At 28.8% G+C, this 25,194-nt stretch overlaps 1 protein-coding gene across 1 annotated transcript in view; it reads right to left on the bottom strand.

Moving 5' to 3' along the window:
• The window catches only part of LOC142331355 (sodium/potassium-transporting ATPase subunit beta-2-like), a 114,459-nt gene that overhangs the window by 12,643 nt on the left and 76,622 nt on the right, over window positions 1-25,194 (bottom strand). Inside the window, exons 2-4 of the mRNA XM_075377203.1 lie at window positions 11,675-11,811; window positions 9,909-10,049; window positions 5,152-5,271 (exon numbers count right to left, since the gene is read on the bottom strand). Coding sequence (XP_075233318.1) covers window positions 5,152-5,271; window positions 9,909-10,049; window positions 11,675-11,810 — 397 coding nt within the window. The 5' untranslated portion in view covers window position 11,811. The remainder of the gene's footprint in view (window positions 1-5,151; window positions 5,272-9,908; window positions 10,050-11,674; window positions 11,812-25,194) is intronic.

The raw sequence follows: 25,194 nt of genomic DNA, 5'->3' as shown, positions 1-25,194 counted from the left end.
AGTTATAAAGTGTTCAAAACTATGATTTTTAATTACAAATCAAAATTAATTTATTTTTAAAATTGGTTTTCAACTTATACTGTAGTGCTTTTAGTTCCTTTTTCTCAGTAACTGTCATTTTTGCACTCTATTACCAACTGTTTTATTGTTAGTGTGTTTTTCCCAGAAGAAAATATGTATTCAGGAAAAGTTTATTAAACTAGAACTGATTCCATTCATTAAAATATGACTGTATTCATAAGATTTAAGTGAGTTCATATGTTCAGTCATTTTTTTTGTGTATACGAGAAATATATTTTTTTGTTAATCCTAATGATCTGTGACATGATTTTATAAAGTGGTTGACAAACATTGACCCTGTACTGTTATAAAGAATTTTTATGAGATTAATGTAACTTTTTTTTTAAATGCTTCCTGTTTGTCCAGTATAGAAAGAACATTGTGTGTTCTAGGGCATTATGTTTGCTTGTAGATTGAATTTTTGAGTAGTAAATCTGTTTATGAGTAATAATTTTGAGGATAAAATTATGTTTAGCTTCTTTAAATGATGAATTACTTTCTTTGCGTCTTTATATATGATATGATTTACTTTTTATTTTGATTATTATTTTTTTTTTATGAAGGAGTAACACTAACTCACTCCTATAGAAGAGAAATAAAAACAAGAAAATTTAATTAAAAAAAATACATCACACTAAAGACATTAAAAGTAGCTAAAAAATGTATAAATGAAGCATTCATAACAAAAATAAAACCATAATGTAAAGAATATGTAAAGTAATCATTTCTGTACATTGTTCTTTATGGCACAATTGGGATACTTTAGACAAAGGTATAATTAAAATATAGAAGCACTCTGCACAATTGCACAATACAGTCAACATTTACTGGCATCTCTCAGTAGAAAATGACAAATTCACAGTCATTAACTCAACCATCTTAATATTCTATAAATACTGAAAAAAGGATTACATTTTAATACTTTTGAATATAAGGAAAATTGATAAAATTCATTGATATATTAAATGAAAAGACATAATTCAAATCATAGACACATTTCAATTAAATTCTAAATATTTTCTAATGGAAAGAATCAATTTAAAGTCAAATGATAACTCAGAAATGTTTTCCTGGTTCAAAAAAAAAAAAACTGGCAAGCTATAACAACAGCTGATACCAAAGCTAAATGCAGCACAAACTGCTGTAAAGGTTGCAAAAGTGACTGAAGTATTATGACATAAATTTATAAAAACACTGTATTAAAATAAATTTCATTTAATTTTCATTAAAAATTAATGAAATTTATTTTAATTTAAATTGCAGTTCATGTGTTTTAATTAATAGGTATTAAATGTAAAAAAAAATAGTAATTTAAATATCCTCCTCTATGAATCATGAGACCTTGCCGTTGGTGAGGGGGCTTGAGTGCTCAGGGATACAGAGTAGCTGGACCGAAGGTGCAACCATATCGGAGAGGTATCTGTTGAGAGCCAGACTAAGGAATGATTCCTGAAAGAGGGCAGCAGCTCTTTCAGTAGTTGTTAGGGGCGTGAGTCACAATGACTTAAACGGCCGTATCAACATCACTCAGTCCTCTGAGTACTGCGCAGCTGAAAGCAATGGAAAACTACAGCTGCTTTTTTTCCAAGAAAATGTGGCTCTCTGCATTTTCACATAGCAACAATGGAGGCGCCTTCCTTGGTAAAATATTCCGGAGGTAAAATAGTCCCCCGTTCGGATCTCCGGGTGGGGACTACTAAGGAAGGGGTCACCAGAAAATTAAAAAATAACATTCTACGAGTCGGAGCGTGGAATGTTAGAAGCTTAAAAAAGGTTGGTAGGCTAGAAAATTTAAAAAGGGAAATGGATAGGGTGAATGTGGATATAGTAGGAATTAGTGAGGTTCGGTGGAAAGAGGAAGGTGACTTTTGGTCAGGTGATTTTAGAGTAATTAACTCAGCGTCAAATAATGGGCAGGCAGGAGTAGGTTTCGTGATGAACAAGAAGATAGGGAGGAGAGTGGAGTATTTCAAAACGCATAGCGATAGAATCATTGTAATAAGGATAAAATCAAAACCTAAACCGACAACGATTGTTAACGTTTATATGCCTACAAGCGCCCATGATGATGATGAGGTAGAGTGTGTATACGAAGAGATTGATGAAGCAATTAAACACGTAAAGGGAGATGAAAATTTAATAATAGTTGGAGATTGGAATGCAAGCATTGGAAAAGGCAAGGAAGGAAATATAGTGGGTGAATACGGGCTGGGCAAAAGGAATGAAAGAGGGGACCGACTTATAGAGTTTTGCACGAAGTATAATTTAGTAATTGCCAACACCCAATTTAAAAATCATAATAGAAGAATATACACTTGGAAAAAGCCAGGCGATACTGGAAGGTATCAGATAGATTATATCATGGTTAAGCAAAGATTTAGAAATCAACTCGTTGACTGCAAAACTTACCCTGGAGCAGACATTGATAGCGACCATAATTTGGTGATAATGAAATGTAGATTGGGGTTTAAAAACCTGAAGAAAAGTTGTCAGATGAATCGGTGGAATTTAGAGAAGCTTGAGGAAGAGGAGGTAAAGAAGATTTTTGAGGAGGACATCGCAAGAGGTCTGAGTAAAAAAGATATGGTAGAAAATGTAGAAGAAGAATGGGAGAATGTTAAAAAGGAAATTCTTAAATCAGCTGAAGCAAACTTAGGCGGAATAAAGAGAACTGGTAGAAAACCTTGGGTTTCAGACGATATATTGCAGCTGATGGATGAACGTAGAAAATATAAGAATGCTAATGATGAAGAAAGTAAAAGGAACTATCGGCAATTAAGAAATGCTATAAATAGGAAATGCAAACTGGCGAAAGAAGAGTGGATTAAAGAAAAGTGTTCAGAAGTGGAAAGAGAAATGAACATTGGTAAAATTGACGGAGCATACAGGAAAGTTAAGGAAAATTTTGGGGTACATAAATTAAAATCTAATAATGTGTTAAACAAAGATGGTACACCAATATATAATACGAAAGGTAAAGTCGATAGATGGGTGGAATATATTGAAGAGTTATACGGAGGAAATGAATTAGAAAATGGTGTTATAGAGGAAGAAGAGGAAGTTGAGGAGGATGAAATGGGAGAAACAATACTGAGATCTGAATTTAAGAGAGCATTAAAAGATTTAAATGGCAGAAAGGCTCCTGGAATAGACGGAATACCTGTAGAATTACTGCGCAGCTCAGGTGAGGAAGCGATTGATAGATTATACAAACTGGTGTGTAATATTTATGAAAAAGGGGAATTTCCGTCAGACTTCAAAAAAAGTGTTATAGTTATGATACCAAAGAAAGCAGGGGCAGATAAATGTGAAGAATACAGAACAATTAGTTTAACTAGTCATGCATCAAAAATCTTAACTAGAATTTTATACAGAAGAATTGAGAGGAGAGTGGAAGAAGTGTTAGGAGAAGACCAATTTGGTTTCAGGAAAAGTATAGGGACAAGGGAAGCAATTTTAGGCCTCAGATTAATAGTAGAAGGAAGATTAAAGAAAAACAAACCAACATACTTGGCGTTTATAGACTTAGAAAAGGCTTTCGATAACGTAGATTGGAATAAAATGTTCAGCATTTTAAAAAAATTAGGGTTCAAATACAGAGATAGAAGAACAATTGCTAACATGTACAGGAACCAAACAGCAACAATAACAATTGAAGAACATAAGAAAGAAGCCCTAATAAGAAAGGGAGTCCGACAAGGATGTTCCCTATCTCCGTTACTTTTTAATCTTTACATGGAACTAGCAGTTAATGATGTTAAAGAACAATTTAGATTCGGAGTAACAGTACAAGGTGAAAAGATAAAGATGCTACGATTTGCTGATGATATAGTAATTCTAGCCGAGAGTAAAAAGGATTTAGAAGAAACAATGAACGGCATAGATGAAGTCCTACGCAAGAACTATCGCATGAAAATAAACAAGAACAAAACAAAAGTAATGAAATGTAGTAGAAATAACAAAGATGGACCACTGAATGTGAAAATAGGAGGAGAAAAGATTATGGAGGTAGAAGAATTTTGTTATTTGGGAAGTAAAATTACTAAAGATGGACGAAGCAGGAGCGATATAAAATGCCGAATAGCACAAGCTAAACGAGCCTTCAGTAAGAAATATAATTTGTTTACATCAAAAATTAATTTAAATGTCAGGAAAAGATTTTTGAAAGTGTATGTTTGGAGTGTCGCTTTATATGGAAGTGAAACTTGGACAATCGGAGTATCTGAGAAGAAAAGATTAGAAGCTTTTGAAATGTGGTGCTATAGGAGAATGTTAAAAATCAGATGGGTGGATAAAGTGACAAATGAAGAGGTATTGCGGCAAATAGATGAAGAAAGAAGCATTTGGAAGAATATAGTTAAAAGAAGAGACAGACTTATAGGCCACATACTAAGGCATCCTGGAATAGTCGCTTTAATATTGGAAGGACAGGTAGAAGGGAAAAATTGTGTAGGCAGGCCACGTTTGGAGTATGTAAAACAAATTGTTGGGGATGTAGGATGTAGAGGGTATACTGAAATGAAACGACTAGCACTAGATAGGGAATCTTGGAGAGCTGCATCAAACCAGTCAAATGACTGAAGACAAAAAAAAAAAAAAAAATTTAAATATTAATATATTTATTTTATTTGACATCATGGACAAAAACATTCCAAATTTTAAAGTATTATTGAACTTTAAGTGATTTTTTAAGAACTCTTACAGATAACGAAACTGGACAAAAAATAACAGATTTGTAAACAAAGAGAAATTAAACATAGAAAGTGATTAAATACTGATTAATACAGTAGTTAGTAATTGTTATTATCTACATATATTTTGTTCGAGTACTCAACTCTGTCTATGACTTCGATTACTGATATTTAAAAAAAAAATTTAAGTAATTCAATAATTATTTGTAATTGCACTAAATAATAACAGAAAGACAATCACATTTGGTATGCATGCAATTGTTCTGCTGTCCAATCTATAACAAGTTTCTTTAGTAATAAAATGCTGAAAACAAGAGAGTGAATTCTTTTGTAATGCATCATTGTAATTTCTGTGTTTTAAAATATTTAATAAACGTATTAAAAATAAAGAATAACTTACCATCAAGAAATTTCTGAAGTTCATCTACCCAGTACTTGAAACTGTTAGGATCCTTTCCCTTATACCATATAAGTGTACTTTTGTGATCTGAATCATTTGGCCATGGGCGGAATCCAAGTCCTGTTCAATACATGCATTCATTCAAAAAAATTCTGTAGAAAATCAATTACAAAACTATTATTTTAATTATGTATAAAATTCATTAAGTATATTATTTACCAATAATGTAATACCTTGACTAGAAATTTTAATTTATTGAAAATAAAAACTTTAGAAAATACTGTATTATACTGACAATATAATAACTTATAATACTAATTTAAATAAATATATATATGTTAATGCAATTAAATTACTAATATTTTTCATACTTCTGTATATTAAAAAAAAATGAGATAATATACAAAAACACATACATAATAATTTTACTGCATATAATATGAATGAAATTATATTAGTTTAGGTACAAGATCAGAAGCTGATTTGAAATTCATCAGTCTTGCTAGCAGGTGGTGCTCAAAGTGGTTGGAAATTCTAAATAAAAGCTTAAATTTATGATTAACAGAGATTTTTTATTAGCTCCTGTAAACTGTAACTAAAAAAGTATGCTTAGTAAAAATCTATTTAGTACTTTATAACGTATATATTGCAAAGAGTTTTTCATGATATAAGAATAAAATTAAAAAAATATTCATATCATATTTATATAACTATATATATAGTTTATTTCAAAATAGATGTTGAAAGTGATTTCATATGGTTTGTGTGCAAGTTGTTACCCTCTACATATACAGAGTGTACCATGAAGTTCTCCCAGGACTTTATAATCGAAAAAGTTCATATAAATATATATCCAAAAATGCTTTGTTTGCAATTTATGACTAGTGAAAGATTTTGCTTGGATTTCAGCTATTTCAGTTATTTTTTTATGGTTATGCCACAGAAGCTTGAAACTTCTGCATGGGAAATAGAAATGCAATTTTTCTAGTGTATGAAAATTGTCATGTCTGACTGGAATTCAAAGCTGGGACCTCTGGATAAAAGGTCACGGCGCTACCACTCCACCATGGAGATCAGCAAACAAATTATTTCACTGGACCATCTTTCATATTCATCAAGTTTGGGACATGTGACTTTTCTTTTCCCTGAAGTGAAATCTGTACTTAAAGGAACAAATTTTGTATCATTAGTTTATGGAGTAAAAAAGAAAACAGCAGATTTGTTATTTATTGATTTTCTTGTTTTTATTGGTTCTTTATTTAAAAATATGATAATCTTTTCATCAATCATGAAGAAAGACACAGCAAATTATTCTGAACATTTACATTTTTTTTCAACTGAAAATTGTATATTCATTTATTCCATAAAAAAATAAGACTAATAAGTCAACATGCAGTTAAGAAATCTGTATATTATTACTGCACTGTTAATTTAACAATAACGATTATATACATATAATCACATACCTCAGAACATAGCTCTCTTAAAAAAAAAAACCAGTGAGGTGCAGTTAATTCCATTATAATTACTTTATGATGTTTTTACTGTCTAAGGCAGTGTATTATTTGTTTAAATATAATTTCTTTCAATATGATTTGATTTTAAAATAAAATTCAATATGCTGTAACTTATAACATTTTTTTATCAAAAGAACTGTATCATAATCCAGTGGAGTTAGCACTAACTCATAGAACTGAAGCATATTATGTTTAGTTTTCATTCAAGCTTCTGTAACACGTCATACATACGTACACAACATGTTCAAAACTCTCATATTAAATTTTTAGTTCTAGTAAATGTAGTTCTTGTAAATGTTTTACTCATATTATCAAAACAAAATATTTGGCATTTTATACATTTACATATTTTTTATTTACAATTGATGTCATCTGCTACCATTGCTTTCAATTGGTATATAAAAGGATCTTTACAGGGATTGAAGGAAAAATGTAAGAATGGAATCATTTTTCAAGGAGAAAAAGTAAAGATATTAAGATTCACTAATGATATTGTTATTTTGACAGAAACCAAAGAAATATTAAACGAATAAATGTATTGCTAGGAGAGAACTTCTTCCTGAAAATAAGTAGTAATGAAACAAAGGTAATGAAATGTAACAGAAAGATAATAAGGAATTAAATATTAAGATAGGGGAACGCAATATTCCAGAAGTGAAAGAATTTTATTATTTTATTAGGTCAGTGGTTCCCAACCTGTGCTCCTAGGAGCTGAAAGGACTCCATGACCACTTCAGGAAAATAAAACATACAAAAATTGAATAAAATTAAAGAATGAGAAACAAAAAGTAGAGTCAAAATAAGAAATCTGAAGTCTTTTGTAATGCAACAGTTTGATTTATTGAACTTGAAGAATTTTCACATATGGCCAAGTTTTGAAAATATCATATTTATCAGAAGTAGTTGAGATACCATGGTAATTATGAACACTTTTAAAATATAATTTCATTGTGTGGATATTGCATAGTTGTTTAATATCTTTTCTTTATATTCCATTATTATCTATTCCCTTTTTCCTTCCCCTGTGACACTACTTTTAAGCATTATTAAATATGCCAACCTTGCTACCCTGCTGGTGCCCACAGTAGACTTTTTGACATAGTACCCACCCACTATGAGTTAAAAAGTTTTGGAATAGGTGATAGTAAATTTTAGATGAAGTAATGTAGATATGAAAAGAAAACTGGCACAAAAAAGGAGAACTTTCATTCAGAAAAAAATCTGCTAGTTAACTGGATACTAGGGAAGAAATTCTTAAAATATTTGTATTGAGTTTACCACTTCATGATAATGAAACATGGCATTAGTAGAAAGTGCAACAAAAAGAATTGAGGCTTTTTAAATATGGTGTTATAGGAAAATGTCAAAAATAAATGGGTTAATAAAATTCAAAATGAAGAAATATTAAGATGAGATAAACAAATAAGTATTTGTAGCATACTCTTGTAAAGAGATAAAACTGTTTTGGTGGGCTGTATATTAAGATGTCATTTTCAATTAATTCGGTAATAGACAGTGTAAAAATAAATCTATAGAGGAAGAAAACTATAATAAATGAAACAGATAATTACCAAATTTGATCACTCAAAAAAATAAATTAAGACCCATTAGTAATATTATTTAAGTATGAAAAGCATACACACGTTACCATAATAATTGAACACTGAAAATTGGCAATATAAACTTTTAATGAAAATTTTTTAATAAACCAAAGTAGTAGCCATGTTGTGTTAGGAAATGTAGATTACTATACCATTAATATTAACAATGGATTAGCATTTTCAATGAACAATATTTCAAAATTGTTCACTTCCAGAAGACATATCACACATTATGTGATATCTCTTCTGCAAGTGAAGAGCAACAACAATGAACAGGAGCAGAAAAACATTTTTCTGTAGAGTTACTTAAAGAGTGCTTTTGTGATCACCAAATTATTATTTGCTTCATTACAATCCACACTATCGGTGCGATGAGTTTTTGTCATAACACACCTTTACTTTTCCAGCCATTTAGCTAAAATAGCTATATTAAAAGGAGAAAGTATGGTGATCATATAAAAATGTGGTATTGGGGTTCTTGTGTTATCTATGTGTTAGGGTCTAAATAGTTCTGGACCAAAACACATATGCATGTATGTATGCATGTCACACTGGCTTTGGTCTTATATCTCAGGATTGACCAAACTGATTTTCTTCAAATTTGGTTCAAATATTACCAAAAAATGTGCCATTGATCAGATTATTTTTTCAAAATTTGTTAAGGGGGGGGGGGTAAATATCTCAAAAAACCAACTTCAATTTTCTTCAGAGGCATTTTAAAATGCCTATAAAAATAATTCCAAAAAAAATTGTCTCAAAAAACCATCCCCTGCCTCCCAAAACTGAAAAATATATGTTTTTTTATTCTTTTGTGTTCAATCTTCCTGGTTTAAATATCTTTCAAACAATTTTTTGATTGTTTGCACTTTGTACTTAGAACTACCAAGATAAGTCTACTATTTGTTTTAATTACAGAACCTGGATCCAAATAGCAGTAATGTTTTTGAAAACTTTCTTTTTCATATTTTAGCCTCAGTTGATGGATTTGGAGAGAACTTTACTTAAGCAAGTTTGTTAAGCTTAACCTATTCATGAATATTAAAAAAAAATTTCTTAAAATTTATTTCCCTCTTCTAAAAACTATGTATATACTTTTTTTCTTTTTTGCCTCAAGTCTTTTAATCTTTATTATGAAAATTTTTTTTGTATTTTTCTCCATCACTTAAAGGGCTGTTAAAATTAAAGTAGCTGTGCCACCTATATTATATTGCAAACCCAAAATAAGACTTTACTTACATAAAAGGTATAGTTTATTTTTTCAGTATTTTTAAGCAATTTTAAGTTGTTTTTTAAGTAAGGAAGCCCCTAAAATCAACAATTTTTTAATTCAAATTTTTTGAATTTTGACAAATCTTATCTTGGTAATCAGGACTTGGTGTAGCCAGGAAAGTCATGTAATACATTTTTGCTAGCTTTTTTAAACTAGTAATACAAGATAACCTGAATTTTTGGTTCTACTTTGTTCTCAGGTTGTTTATCCTGCTCATATGCAATGAAAATATAAAATAAAAAAATTATATAATTATATAATTTTTTTATAAAAATTATAAACTAATTATTTTTACAGAATTATATATTTTTTTTTATATGTATGAAATGTAGTAACATAAGAATTAAATTTTGATGTATTTCTTCTAACCTGGGTATTTTCCAATTAGTGAATGTTCTAATGACCACTTGGGAACTCTGGGACCTAATGTGTGGTAAAATATCCATAACATTATACCAAACATGGATGCCAACACTGAGTAAAATATTAAATAGAACAATCCAATCTTTGCTGCAATCAAAGAATGACACACATTAAGAAAAAATCACAAGAAAAAACTTTAATTAAATTATGTATTCTAACAAACTAAAATAAGAGAAAATATGGGCTTTTTTTTATACTTTTTTCTCTAATTACCAGTTGCAATCTATAATTCTTTAATTCTTGTTAAATATTCTCATTATTATTATAATTTTTCTATTTAATAAAATTCACAATTACCCTTCAACAATCAATATTACCCTTTTTTTGACATTTTTAACTTTTTTCTTTCCTTCAGAAGTAATGAGTTTCCAGACTACTTCAGTTTACAATAAATTATTAAATTGTACATATACTACATTCATAATATTATTATGAATGCAGTAAAAAATAATCTTATAATTATTATTATTAAAATTATTTTTTTTTTTTTTAAATAATAAATGTTAAAATATTGTATAAGTAATAAAACAAAAGTTGCATTTTCATTAAATTTTTTCTCAGTTATTACTTTTATTTTATTGTTTTATATTTTGTCTTTAAAAGATATTTCAGAACAGTAAACTGATATTATATTTCTGATTTATATGTTATCATTATTTTTTAAAAGATTTGGTTTTTAATGCTTAATTTGGGTGAATCCTTAACAGCTTTCAAGTTTGAATTCTATCAAGTTTTACTGACAACTTTTTTTATGTGTATATGTAAAAACTTCTTCATGGACAAACAATTTATTTTTACTATATACTACACCGATTCTTAGGTTGTTTTGGCTTGATAATTAGTAATATAAGTATTTAAGTTTGATGTTAATGTATTAAAAACAGATAAACAGGACTAAAAAAGTATTCACTGATCATACTACATGATAAGAAAGTGATAGAACAAAACTATTTTGCAATTTAAAATTTTTAAATATTATATCTGATTGACTGTTTATTTGTTCATTAATTATGTGCTGTCCTTTTAATTTAAACTTGAATATTTCCATGTTTTCTAGTATATCTAGAAGTTTTCTAGTATATCTCTGCATAATTTGAATATTTTTTTGTAGCAATCTCTTTATTTTGCAACTCACTTGATAGAAAAATGACATATTCCCAATGAAATTATAAAATTCATGAAAATGTTACATTATGCAAAACATTTTTAAATATTCTAGAAAACATAGAAATATTCAAACTAAAAAGACAGGAAAAAAGAATGTTTTTAAATATTAAAAAGACAGGACATAATTAATGAACAATTTAACACTCAATCTGATATATTTTTAAAAATCTAAAATTGCAAAAATAAAGAACAGAAGGATTAGTTTCAAGAAATTCTATAACTGTTAGAGCAAGAGGGAGAAGGCAAAAGGGGCCATGACAGTAGTGATGGGAGTGGGAGGAGCTTAACAATACTATTTATTCGATGTTCCTAACTCAGGAAGACTCAGTGCTAAAAGTAGTTTTGAGAATTGAAGTACTCTGAAATGCGTCAACTACAAATGTTACAAGTGAAAATGCTAGGAAGGGCAGAGAATAACACTAAATTAATAAATTTAACATAAAATTAAGTAAAAAATGTTAACTAAATTCATGATTTCAAATAAATTTTTTTTTTAATTTTTAAATTAAGTAATTAATAATATGAAAGAAAAATTATTTACTCACCCCAGCTGGAACCTGTTCTTCCAAAAACACTACCTTTCTCTGGGTTGTAAAGAAATGTTTTTAATGCTTCCCAAGTGGTCTGACTTGGGGGAACATACATATTAGCAATAGCTGGGTCTTTGGATCCATCCTCCATCCTTACAAAAAAAAAGAAAATAATCGAACGATCAAAAATTGTACTTAATTTAATATTATGATCTTACAAATTAATCATTCTCTTGAATCTACAGACATCTCTGGTGTGTCTTACCTATACAACTTTTCTGTAGATTTAACAGGTTTTAGTATTATGGTCTAAATGTTGAAAATAAGGTAGGTTATGAAATTTAATATGAAAAAAATCTAAGATAAATTGGAGAAAAAAGAAGTTTGTAGCAGAATCTTGTAAAATGAATAGATAAGGGAGGAATACAAAGGAATTGAGGAATTCATCAAACCAATCAAATGATTAATAACAAAAAGAAACTTTGTTTGATTTAGAATAAATCGGTAGATAACCTAACTTATTTTTCTTAACTTTTGTTGTAGAATGGTAACAAACAGTTTTATAAATACTGTAATGTTTTTATATAAGTTTGTTAAATCTTAAAGTGAAAACTGGATCAATCATGTATATCTGAAATTGAAACATCTTACAAGCATTTTCATGATAACTCGTCACAATACTTCACTGTATGAAAAAAGGATTATATTTGAATCCCCTTTTTAATAAATTATTGATCCATTTAAAAGATCATCATTTTTATTTAATTTAAATAATTTTATTTTAATTAGATGACTTTTTTTTTATATAGCCCGTATTTTTCTGTCAGTTTGTCAGTTAATTTTTAAATAATATTAACTTTTAAAAATCCTAACCTAGTACTTTTCAATTTCTCACTTCTTACTTTTCAATATTTTGGATTTTTTATAAATAAAAGTTAGATTAATAAAGTAGAAGTGAAAAATTGAAAGTGAAGAGGGCTAAGTGAAAAGAAGATATGTAAGAAGTTGTTTGTTTTATGAAAGACTACACTTTTTATGTTTCATTACTTTTCAAAATAACATTTTTAAGAATAGCTATGAGAAAATAAGGATAGGATAACTTTGTATGCAATTCTTTGTTCTAACAGAACATACCATACTCTTTTGTTTACATGCGAACAATACAGTAAATAATGTTAATGCAGTTTATCTGAAAAAAAAAGAAACAGCAACCATAAAAGTAACACTCCTTGAGCACACTTTTTTAACAGAAGAAACATTTTGTTTGCAAAATTTAAACTAAACAAAACTCAAGAGATGAAAATTAAATTGTGGACTTCTATAAATTATTTTTAAGCTGAGTAATCATTTCCAGCAAAATTTAAGAAAAATATTATTTAATAATTTTACTTTCACTTTTAAGTCAACTACTTTTCTTCTTTAAAAATATTATTTAAAAAGAGCACAAAAAAGTAAACAATGCAAATTGAAAAGTAAAACGTTAGTGTGTTTTCTTCATAAAGCAAATCAAATATACAAAGTTCATACATTTTAAAAAACAGAATTCTCTTCACTTTCCAAATTCTGCAGAACGAAAAGTACTTTCAAAAAACAGGTCAAGGTGATTAAAAAAATGTAATTCTTTTATTGATATTAGATAGATATTTTATTTTTTCTAACAGTGAATGTGTCCAGTCTGTCCAGTGTAGAACTTTATACATGACTGCAGTATAATTTGTACCAGATTTAATATATTATTTAATTTCACACTTAAAGAGTTTCCTAACCTTTTCCAGATGGGTGCCATTTAGAACATTGTTATGCTAATGAAAATATTACTACAAAGATACTGATTATTAGCTGAAAATAAAAGATTCGTTTGAAAGTGTCATTAACAATTTTTAATTACTTAAAATGATTTATCAACAAGATGTTTTAAATATTATATATTCAAATATTAATAATATAAATATTAATATTATATATTATTTCACCAATAATGTTTTTTTTCTGAAATAAAATATCTAAATATATATTGTTATTGAAAAGTATCTGTATATACTTTTTAATTAGTTTATTTTAGTTATGTTTATTAAACAGGCATTACTTACTCTTTAACTCTTCATAATAATATTCAAAAACCAATTATTTCTTAAATTATATTTTTAAACTAAACAGTAAATTTCCATTGAGTATTTACTTTGACAAGTGTAGAATACATATCCATAATAATTAATATTGCTGTTTCCCTTGTATTGATGCTGTCATTGATTGTATGTAATGATAATAAAAAATAAACTATCAAATTAAGCTAGATAGGAAACACATTATTTAAAACTTTAAAACAAGTCACTTTTTAAAAATTCTAAAAAATTATTTAAATGTTGTAGTTTATATAAATTCTGAATAAAGGCTAGTAATCATTTGTAGTAAAAATAATCTAGTTCTTTATCAGGGTAAAGTTGTGCTGGATTACTCTTTCAAGAGCACACAAATTGTATCAATGATAGTTGTACGAAAATTTCTATTAATATAATATATTAATATTATAATATATAATATTTGTTTCCTATTGTAGTCAGCAGATTATTAATTTATTTTAAAATAGAAATTAAAAACATATTTCTAACTTTAGATTGATAAAAGTGATGCCAGAAATGAAATGTTGTTTCTTAATGTATGATTTATATGAGAGGAGATAAAATAATTAATCTTAATTATATAATAACAACTGAAAATAGCATTGTTCATACTCTGTTTTTATTAATCACACTGAAGCCTAATCTCATAAGTACCTTCTTTTATCATTTAGGATTATGCAACCGTATGTGACAGGAACATTACTCAAAGAGCACACAGAGGGAAATCATGAAGCAGATTTGTGAGTATTCTTTAGTATGATATTCTTATTAGGCAGAATATAAAATTATGAATTAAATTATTATTAATTATTATGATTATCTGAGAAGGATCATCTGGAATCAATACATTTATATTTGATGAGTTATAAGTGACAAATGAAATCGAAAAAAGGATAGCTTAGCTATTAAATACTAAATTATTAAAGTAGAGTAGGCTCTTCTTTAAACTTAAATTTATTTCATTATATAAAAATTGAAATAGCTGTCAAATTTCTCATAATTCAGAAACATAAAAGTCATATATGTACAGCATTTTAAAAAAATTAGAGTTCAAATACAGAGATAGAAGAACAATTGCTAACATTTACAGGAACCAAACAGCAACAGTAATAATTGAAGAACATAAGAAAGAAGCCGTAATAAGAAAGGGAGTCCGACAAGAATGTTCCCTATCCCGTTACTTTTTAATCTTTACATGGAACTAGTAGTTAATGATGTTAAAGAACAATTTAGATTCGGAATAACAGTACTAGGTGAAAAGATAAAGATGCTACAATTTGCTGATGATATAATAATTCTAGCTGAGAGTAAAAAGGAATTAGAAGAAAGAATGAACGGCATGGATGAAGTCCTACGCAAGAACTACTGCATGAAAATAAACAAGAACAAAACGAAAGTAATGAAATGTAGTAGAAATAACAAAGATGGACCACTGAATGTGAAAATAGGAGTAGAAAAAATTATGGAGGTAGAAGAATTTTGTTATTTGGGAAGTATAATTACTTCCCAAAGGTTTTTGAGAAAGATGGATGAAGCAGGAGTGCTATAAAATGCCGAATAGCACAGATGAAATGAGCCTTCAGTCAGAAATATAATTTGTTTACATCAAAAATTAATTTAAATGCCAAGAAAAGATTTTTGAATGTATATGTTTGGAGTGTCGCTTTATATGGAAGTGAAGCTTGGACAATCGGAGTATCTGAGAAGAAAAGATTAGAAGCTTTTGAAATGTGGTGCTATAGGAGAATGTTAAAAATCAGATGGGTGGATAAAGTGACAAATGAAGAGGTGTTGCGGCAAATAGACGAAGAAAGAAGCATTTGGAAAAATATAGCTAAACGAAGAGACACTTATTACACATATTAAGGCATCCTGGAATAGTTGCTTTAATATTGGAGGGACAGGTAGAAGGAAAAAATTGTGTAGGCAGGCCACATTTAGAATATGTAAAACAAATTGTTAGGGATGTAGGATGTAGGAGGTATACCGAAATGAAACGACTAGCTCTAGATAGGGAATCTTGGAGAGCTGCATCAAACCAGTCAAATGACTGTAGACAAAAAAAAAATGTTATATTTATTTTTTGAAGGGCTATCCGAGGATAAAAAACTGAGTCATTAGCTTGATTAATATGGAACATAAAGTGTTATATGACAGAAAGCAATCAATTGAAAGCTGCAATAGAAGCTTTAATACTTGTGATTTAAGAAGGGGCTATTCTTGCTCAGATAATATCTTTGTTATTAAATCATTAGAAAGCAAAGAGAATCCTGTCTAGAAATTTGCCTTTCATAGATTCTTAGAAAACTTTTGATTGAGTGAACTGTGTAATATTCTTTAGAAATTCATGCATAATTATGGTTACTCCAAATCATCTTGTAATTAGAGGTTTTTTGAGAAAAATGTGTAATTTATAAAGTCGAATCAGGAGATATTTAATTGATTCTATAAAAGAAATAATTAATAATCAGAGATTTAAACAATGCTGTAGTTTGTTGCTCTCTCTTTTTAATATTTATTTAGTTGATTTTTAAAAAAATAGTATAAGGTGAATCTCAGTATTAAAATAACAGGAACATTAATATACTTTAATATATGACATGTGAATGGTATAAGTGTCAAAAGATGTGCTGTAGAAATCATTTTTTTATCGGTAAATCATTTCAAATAAATAACTTCTGAGTTTTTATTAAGAAAATTAAAATTATTTTACTCATAAAAATATGGTGTTAGAGGAACTTTTTCATTTTAATTATTTAGGCTGTAATGTAAGTTATGATTTTTATAATGAGTTAGAGAAGAATGTAAATAGATTACAAACAATCTGTGATGTAATGAATAGAATAGTGGGGTGTAGAGTAATGAAAGAAGAATGAGATTACACAAAACATGCAGTAGATCCAGTAAATAATTTCTTTTGCAATGAATCATGAGTTATAACTAAAAAACAAGGTAATTATGTACCAGTGAATGAAGTTCAATTGTAGTTATTAAGATAATATACATAGAAATGAAGTTTTTATGTTTATATATAAAACATGTACATGTTTGTTAACATTTTATGTAATAACTCTTTAATTTACTCGAGGAAAACTGGTTTTGGAATCTTTCCATATTTTTTTATTTCCAGATCTTTCTTTATTAGAACGTGCCATTAATTTAATTGGAAGAAACATAAAACTTATACATGACAAGATAGTAAACTAGGTATAGATAGTTTAATAGATCCTAGAGTCGGAATCCGGCTCAGACCGGTTAATATTTCAGTTGTTAGCCATCGCTTAAAAATCCGGCTCAGTCTAGATAAAATTTGTTACATGATGGATGAATCCCTCGTAATCCAGTTTCAATGAGTACCTCATCTAGAATCTAATGGTAGCCTAGTGTAGTAGTAGCCATATCAACCCTTTATGTATTGTTGTCTGTGAATTGATTGCTTTATTTTTCTTAGCGCTATATCTCTCCACAGAGAAGAGCTTTTGATTAAGGGAAAACTACAAAATACAAGATTACTATTATTGATAAATAATGAAAATGTATAGAGATAAATAAAAAGATTACAGTTTAATTATCTAAAAATTCTTAATAATTATAATAAAAGTTACTTTTTTATTATGTCTTCCGTTACGCTACATTATACTTATTAATTTTGCATTTCAGATAATTGCTTAACTATAAAATCTTAAAGCTAATTATGTAAACTATAGAAGATCAGAAAATGGAGAGATAAGCTAAAAAAGCAATTATCATATTACATTGAAAAAATATCAGATTGATAGTACTTCAGATTAAAAGTTTTTACTTTAAGTAGAAGAAAAGTACAAAAATATCAAAAGTTGTCAATGAACTTTACTTGAATAACATGCAAAATTATATAATTTGAATGAATAATCAACTGCTTTTAAACGTTTTCATGCTTATAATTAAATAATTATTGAATGTTTAATCATTTATATCATACTTTAAAAAAGCACGTTGGATTAAATTAACATTTCCATAACTTTATACATTAAGTATTCCTATAATTTACAAGACAATTTAGAACCTTAAACATATTATTTATACAAATTAGTTTAATGAGTTGAATTAATATATATTATGCATTTTTTTCACTACAGAAAGGGATACATTAATCTGTTTCTTCATACTATCTGCCCCAATATTTTTTATGGTTGTGTAAGAGGTAGAGGTACAAGAGGTATCAGTCCAAGCCGCATTCTCTGAAATTAATTGTGTCCATTGTATTCTACAGTTGGTCTCTGCGGTGAACAGGTGTCTCTTATAGATCATTTTGATGGACTTAAAATACTGATATATAACCTTATATTTGATTCAAAGAAAGGAACCAAAACCACTTTGCTCCTCACTTTATTTAGTAAGCTTGGTATGTTATGCTTATTATTCTTAGAAATGGCTACGTTATATATGTAATTTTTTAGACTGTCTTGTGATCCCATCAGATAGCATAGGCAACCATTACGGTTATGGAATTTAATATACATATATATATTTGAAACAGTTTTACAAGATAATTGAATTTATAACATTAAAATTACTGGTTATTTTATTAATGTGTGTAATTTATAATTGTTATAAATTATAATAATCAATGTGTTTCTGATAACAAATGTTCCACTTGTTCATTATCTTCTTCATAGTCTATACTTTTATAAATAAAAAACAAGATTTATCAATCTCTCCTATCTGAGAACCATTAATATAATAATCCGTCATTAGCAATGTACTTTTTAAAGTGGGAAATTAAACGCATCCCTCTGATTGGCAATCAAATTTGTAAGTAGTACTACCTCTCAAAATTTGGTTATAGCATATTTACACACTCCAGCTTAAAGAAAAAATTATTGAATGAAATGCATCTAAATCACCTGAACCAGATTACCATATATCTCACTCACTGCTTAGTGCTACCGTAACATCTCTTAGTAAGTTGTTTGATATGTGACCCTAGCAGGGCAAAGCAGCAACTAATGATAAGCAAGCAGATTGTTGTCTTAACAGTAACGGATTGAGCTAACATTGAAATACAAGTCATTCCTGAAAAACAATATCTCAAGAGTAGCAAGCATGTACCAAGTTTACTAGGGAAAGTAAGGAGTGAAGTGGATCATATGAATAATCTGCACTAAGCCAAATACATTATTGTTTATCAGCTGTTACACTATAACAGTGTCGCCAAACATTTCTAATGTTGAGAACGTAGTACCTTTTTTCTCGCTAGACGAGTTTTGTTACAGCTAATTTTCATAATCGAATTCACATATTATGCAGCACTACAGACGATGAACTCTGAGAATTGTAAAAGCTCAGAATATTTTACGACTTTGACAGTGGATAACGTACTGGTAATAATGAGTAAATATCGACTCCTAACTAATTAGCTTTGATAATTTGTTAAATTTAAAAAACAAAAATGCCTTATTAGACGAGTATTTGTCTGTTTTCTCCTGCATTGCAATATATACAGTATTTCAATTGTGATGATAGTTTCGTGGCGCTATCTCGTATTTTATAATAGAACTAAATTATAAACGTAACATTAATGATGTTTTAGTTTTTAGTCATTAATTAATGTACAATTCTGGATGAGTATAAAAACGTTTATTTCTAAATTAAAAAATTTCGAACAAACCATAAATAGCATATTACAAAAATAATTACCAGCAACCACACCAGTCTTTTTAAAGTGTTCAAAAGATCATGATCGTATGGTTAGTGCAATACCTTTATTTCATAGAAAAATAATTTCTATTACATGAATCAACAGTGTCCGTGAATTATTTATAAGCTTTTGGCGATAATCTGTTTATGTAACTGTGGTTTGACAATGAATGGATGATTCAAATATCATTCACTTAACAAAGATAACGAACGACGTTATTTGTTGCATTGTGAAGAGAATTTGTCATCGTTTGACGTCAGTTCAGAGATGCACGAATTGCAAATACTTTTCAAAACTCAGTGTTCTAAAATATTCTTATCTATAATAACTGTAAACCTGCATCCGCTCCCGACCCTTTAATTATGCGTAAATCAAAGACATAATCCTGCCTTTTGTTACATTAGTGTAGGTAGTAGATAATATTAAATTATTTGGTAAATTAACACAGTTCATCACAATCTTATTGGGTAATAATTGTTATTATTCTATACTGCTATGATTTTGAACCGATTAAATTGTTTTTCTCACCACATACATTAACATTTTTCTTTTTCTTAGAGAGTAATTTTTTCGTAAAATTTCAAAAATACTTCGTTGATAAGCAATGTATTTCCTATCCTGAAAACTAGGCAAAAAGTAACCTATTGTTATAATTCATTAATACTATAGCAATTGCCTACAAATGAATAAATAAAATATCATTAGAAATGTAAAATTAACAATTTAATATAATCTTAGATCTAGAGAAATTATTAATGATTTTCTTGAGGGGAATAAAGAAATAAAAGATAAACGAAAATAATCGAATTGAATTTCTGATCGATTACCGTTCTTTCGCCTCATATATGAGTCATTTAAGTTTTGTAATTAATCTTATGTGGGTCAGAATTTAGGTCAAATAATAAAATTTTATTTATTTATTTCAATTAACACAAATCATGAAATTAAAGCTTAAATAACATATTAGCACTAACTTTAATAAAAAATTAACTGAAAAGTAAAATAATATTATATATATTCTGTAAAAAATCATATTTAAATTATTTACGATATAACACACAATTCCAAACTATTCTGAGTACATTGAAGGAGGTCAATTAAACCTATTTTAAATAATTACACGTTCACAATCTTTCAAAATATATAAGTAGATAAAAAGTACGATAAAAAATCTTAATTTTTTATTTGAAAATGCATTGTTGAATTACGTACGTTATGGAATGAATTCATCAACAGCTATTTAGAATCATAAAATTTCTTTTAAAAAAATTTGTGAGATTTATAGGAAAACTAAATCGTTTATTTTATACGATTTTTTTTAAGATAATACATACATTTTTTTGAGTCTTTGATACCAGTTTTCCTTGTGGTAAACCTTTATTTTTATTCTTATTTTACATAAGAGTCCAGGTAAAATGCAAATATGGTATATGCCTAAATCACTTATGTTTATTTACTTTATATGTTTTCAGTTTGAACTACTCCGAGATTGTATACAGTGATACATACATATACATTATATATATAAAATCATAATTTTACCCGTTATCGATCCACTGCTGGATGAAGGCCTTTTCAGCATGTTCATATATATAATATGTGTCCTAAAACGTATTGAGTCTTTTGCGCACGAGATAGTCTTAGCGTATTCTGACAAAAGTTGAGAAAGACCGGTATATAAGCAGTCATAATATCGCCAGTGACCTAAACATTCATCACCGAACAGTAATTAAATCATTTGGAGAAAGATGGTTACAAAATGAAGCTCAACATTTGGGTAACACATGATTCGACACTGAAAAATCTACTTGATCGAATTTCAATCTACAAATCTCTACTAAAACGTAATGAAATCGAGTCATTTCTGAGGCGGTTGGTCACGTGTGATGAAAAGTGTATCACCTACGACGACAATGTGCGAAAAAGATCTTGGTCAAAGAGAGGAGAAGCTACACAGTCTGTAGCAAGCCCACACTGACGTCCAGGAAGGTTATGTTTTGCATTTGGTGGGATTGAAAAGGCATCGTTCATCACGCGCTGCTGCCGCCAGGCGAAAGGTAGACTCAGACCTGTACTGTCGACAATTAGCGTGATTGCACCTAGCAATTTAAAAGAAACGGCCTGAACTGGTCAACAGAAAAGATGTCGTATACCACGCTCTCAACGCCAGACCGCAAAAATTTGAAACAACCCGTCAGAATTTGAGAGAACTTGTCTGGGAGGTTTTAATACATCCACTATATAGCTCGGACCTGGCACCGCCAGGCTGTCATTTGTTTGGTCTCTGCACAATTCCTTGAATGGTATTTAATTAGTTTCAATAAAGGCCTCCGAATATAAATTGTCACAATTTTTTGACCAGAAACCACAGAAGTTTTATAGCGACAGGATTATGGTGTTGCCGGAAAAATGTCAGAAGAACGTAGAAAACAATTATGCATGCATATGTGGTCTCATAATGTTATTTTCCAATAACAATAAATACATTCTCAATTTTGGCCTTCAAAGGCTCAATACCTTTCAGACTACTTAATATAAACATACCGGTGAGCACAGGGTATGGCAACATTTAAGTAACTTTTCAATAATTAAAAATAGAAACATAAAATTTAGCAAATGCTCTTACCATGGAGCGATCCATTTTTCAGTAAGAGAGAACCACTTTCTCAAGCAATCATGATGAACAACTTATATATTTATATGAAAAGGGTAGGGTTGTGTCATATCAATTTAAATGTCATTAAAAAAAAAAAAAAAAAAAGACGTAAAAATCTTCAGAATACAACAACCCAAATCAAAATCGCGGCTATTATTGGATAACTTTCTAGAATTTATTGGTTTACTAGATTTTTGGATCTAGAAATAATGTTTTCACAACTAGTTTTAAAAAGTGGCTTACATTACCTTTTAAATAGCTGATCAACAGTAAAACACTAAAAAAAATTAAATTTATCATATGCTCCTACTTCAAAACAATTTTTTTTTTGCCAAATTGAAAAAAAGAAAACGAAAATGTACTAAGGCTTAATTTGGAACCAATTTCAAAAGTTGTAAAATTTTAAAAAAAATTGAAAAAAAATACAATTTTTTTTTTTTTTTTAGTTTTATTCCGGCTTTTTCATACCAGTTTATTTTTTATAAATTTTTCTCTAAGGTTTTTATTAATCGCAAAAAATTTCGGTTTTCAGATTTCAACGGAAATATCCATTTTGACCATCCCTGAATCCATTTTGACTAGTTTCGGCGTGATACGTCGTACAGACAGTACGTACGTATGTATCTCGCACAACTCAAAAACGATTAGCCGTAGAATGTTGAAATTTTGGATTTACGACTGTTGTAACATCTAGTTTTGCACCTCCCTTTTTGATTGTAATTGACTGGACCAAAAATGTTCAAAAAAGCCCAAAATCCAAATTCTTTGGATTTTGGACTTTTTCTTAACTATAGTAATAAGCCTTCATTGAGAGCTTTTCAATGATATTTCATTAGTGGTACGTATTTTCATTGGTTCCAGTTTTAGCCAAATAAAATTTTAATTAATGAAGTATTTGGATCTTACAAGGGAAATGCATATCGTTTCAAATCAGACCTCATCTCCTTTTCTACCTTTTTTTTTAATTTAAATGTTGATCTATTAATAATTACCTATAATTGTAAAAAAAAATTTATAGTAAATAATAATATAAAACGAATATGAAAAAATATCAGAAGTTATTAATGAAATAAAATTTTATGTACTTTTCATTTTAAAAAAATGTGTATATGTAATTTAATAGGCGTACAAGAAGTCATGTCGATCCACATCAAATTTTTATACCAGCTGGATGATCTTAATTTCTCCAAAATGTAAGTAGTATCTTTTTCCTGTTTAGCCTTCGGTAATTATCGTTCAGATATTATTTCAGAGGATGATATGTATGAGTGTAAATGAAGTGTAGTCTTGTACAGTCTCATTTCGACCGTTCCTGAAATGTGTGGTTAATTGAAACCCAACCACCAAGGAACACCGGTATCCACGATCTAGTATTCAAATACGTGTAAAAATAACTGATTTTTTTAGGATTTGAACGCTGGAACTTACGACTTCCACCTGGTTGGTCTACTGGTGAACGCGTCTTCCCTGATTTGGGAAGACGTTCACCAGTAGACCAACCAGGTGGGTTAATGTTTGTAGCCTATATCGATAATTATTTACCTTAAATTTGCCAACAATATTTTTCGAATTTTAGGGTAAAACTATACCAGAATAATATCAAGATAATACTTTGTCGGCAAAAATGTTGCTAGAATTGCTATATTAAAGGGGAAAGAATGCAGATCATGGCAAAAATTGGGCATCGGGTTTTTTTAAAAATCTTTTTATTCCAGGTTCCAACTGGTTCGCTCAAATATTTCTATAAATATAATATTTCTATATATGTGATGATTGATCACATTTTTTTTTCAAAATTCATCAAGGAGATGGGGGATATTGAGAATAAAGTACAATTTCGATTTTCTTCGAGGCATCTTAGAGAAAATTTTATTAAAGCAAATCTTTCATCTTTCTTTTTCCTGTTTAGCCTCCGGTAACTACCGTTTAGATAATACTTCAGAGGATGAACGAGGATGATATGTATGAGTGTAAATGAAGTGTAGTCTTGTACATTCTCAGTTCGACCATTCCTGAGATGTGTGGTTAATTGAAACCCAACCACCAAAGAACACCGGTATCCACGATCTAGTATTCAAATCCGTGTATTAAAGCAAATCTATACCTACAATGCATATATAAAAAATCTAAATAAAAAATAATTACAAAATAATCAAACCCCCCCCCCCCCACCTCTTAAAATTGAAACATGTTTTTTATTCCTTTGCTCAATCTTTCTTCGGTTTAATTTTTTTTTTGAAAGTTTATACTTCACATATAAACTATAAAAAAGTCTACATTTAAAAAAAATTGTAATCATTAATTTATACCCACCGGGTTGGTCTAGTGGTGAACTCGTCACTGGAGATCACCTGATTTCGAAGTCGAGAGTTCTAAGGTTCAGAAACTAATAAAGGCAGTTACTTTTTATATATCTGTATTTAAGTTATTTAGTAGGTTTTTAGAGTCTTTTCTGTTTTTCCCCGTAGTGGTTTTTGTTTTTATACGTAACGTATTATGTATTAGTAATTGCTCTTGTTATAATTATTTGCTTGTAAATATAGATTATAAAGATAATCAAACCAAACTTAACTACGCTCGCTTCGTTCGCTAACCTTGACTAGCGAGCTTAAGTTAAGGTCGGTTAGATTATATATATAATTTCTCTGCAAATATCATATAATTATAACATGAGCAATTACTAATACGTAATACGTACGTAAAAAAATCCATTGTGGGGGAAAAAGAGAAAAGACCTCGTTTTTAGTTCAATATTTATATTTTTATACGTTCTGAGAAAGAAAGATATCACCAAAAGCGCTTAACAAAGAGTAAAACAAATATTAAACAGTAAGTAAATGACAATTTGTTTTTAAAAATAAACTTTACTATCTGCTTTATTTTTTACTTCCTTGCACGAAGTAAAGGAACTATAGAGATCGCGAAAAATTTCGGTCGGAAAGATTTCAACGAAAATATCCATTTTGACTATCCATTTTCACTAGTTTCAGCGTCGTACGTACGTATCTCGCATAACTCAAAAACGATCAACCGTAGGTTGTTGAAATTTTGGATTTAGGACTGTTGTAATAGTTTTGAA

The sequence above is a fragment of the Lycorma delicatula genome, chromosome 10, assembly GCF_047948215.1.
Source record: "Lycorma delicatula isolate Av1 chromosome 10, ASM4794821v1, whole genome shotgun sequence".
Lineage (NCBI taxonomy): Eukaryota > Metazoa > Arthropoda > Insecta > Hemiptera > Fulgoridae > Lycorma > Lycorma delicatula.
The sequence above is the reverse complement of the archived record's forward strand: the minus strand, read 5'-3'. Positions and strand labels throughout refer to the sequence as shown.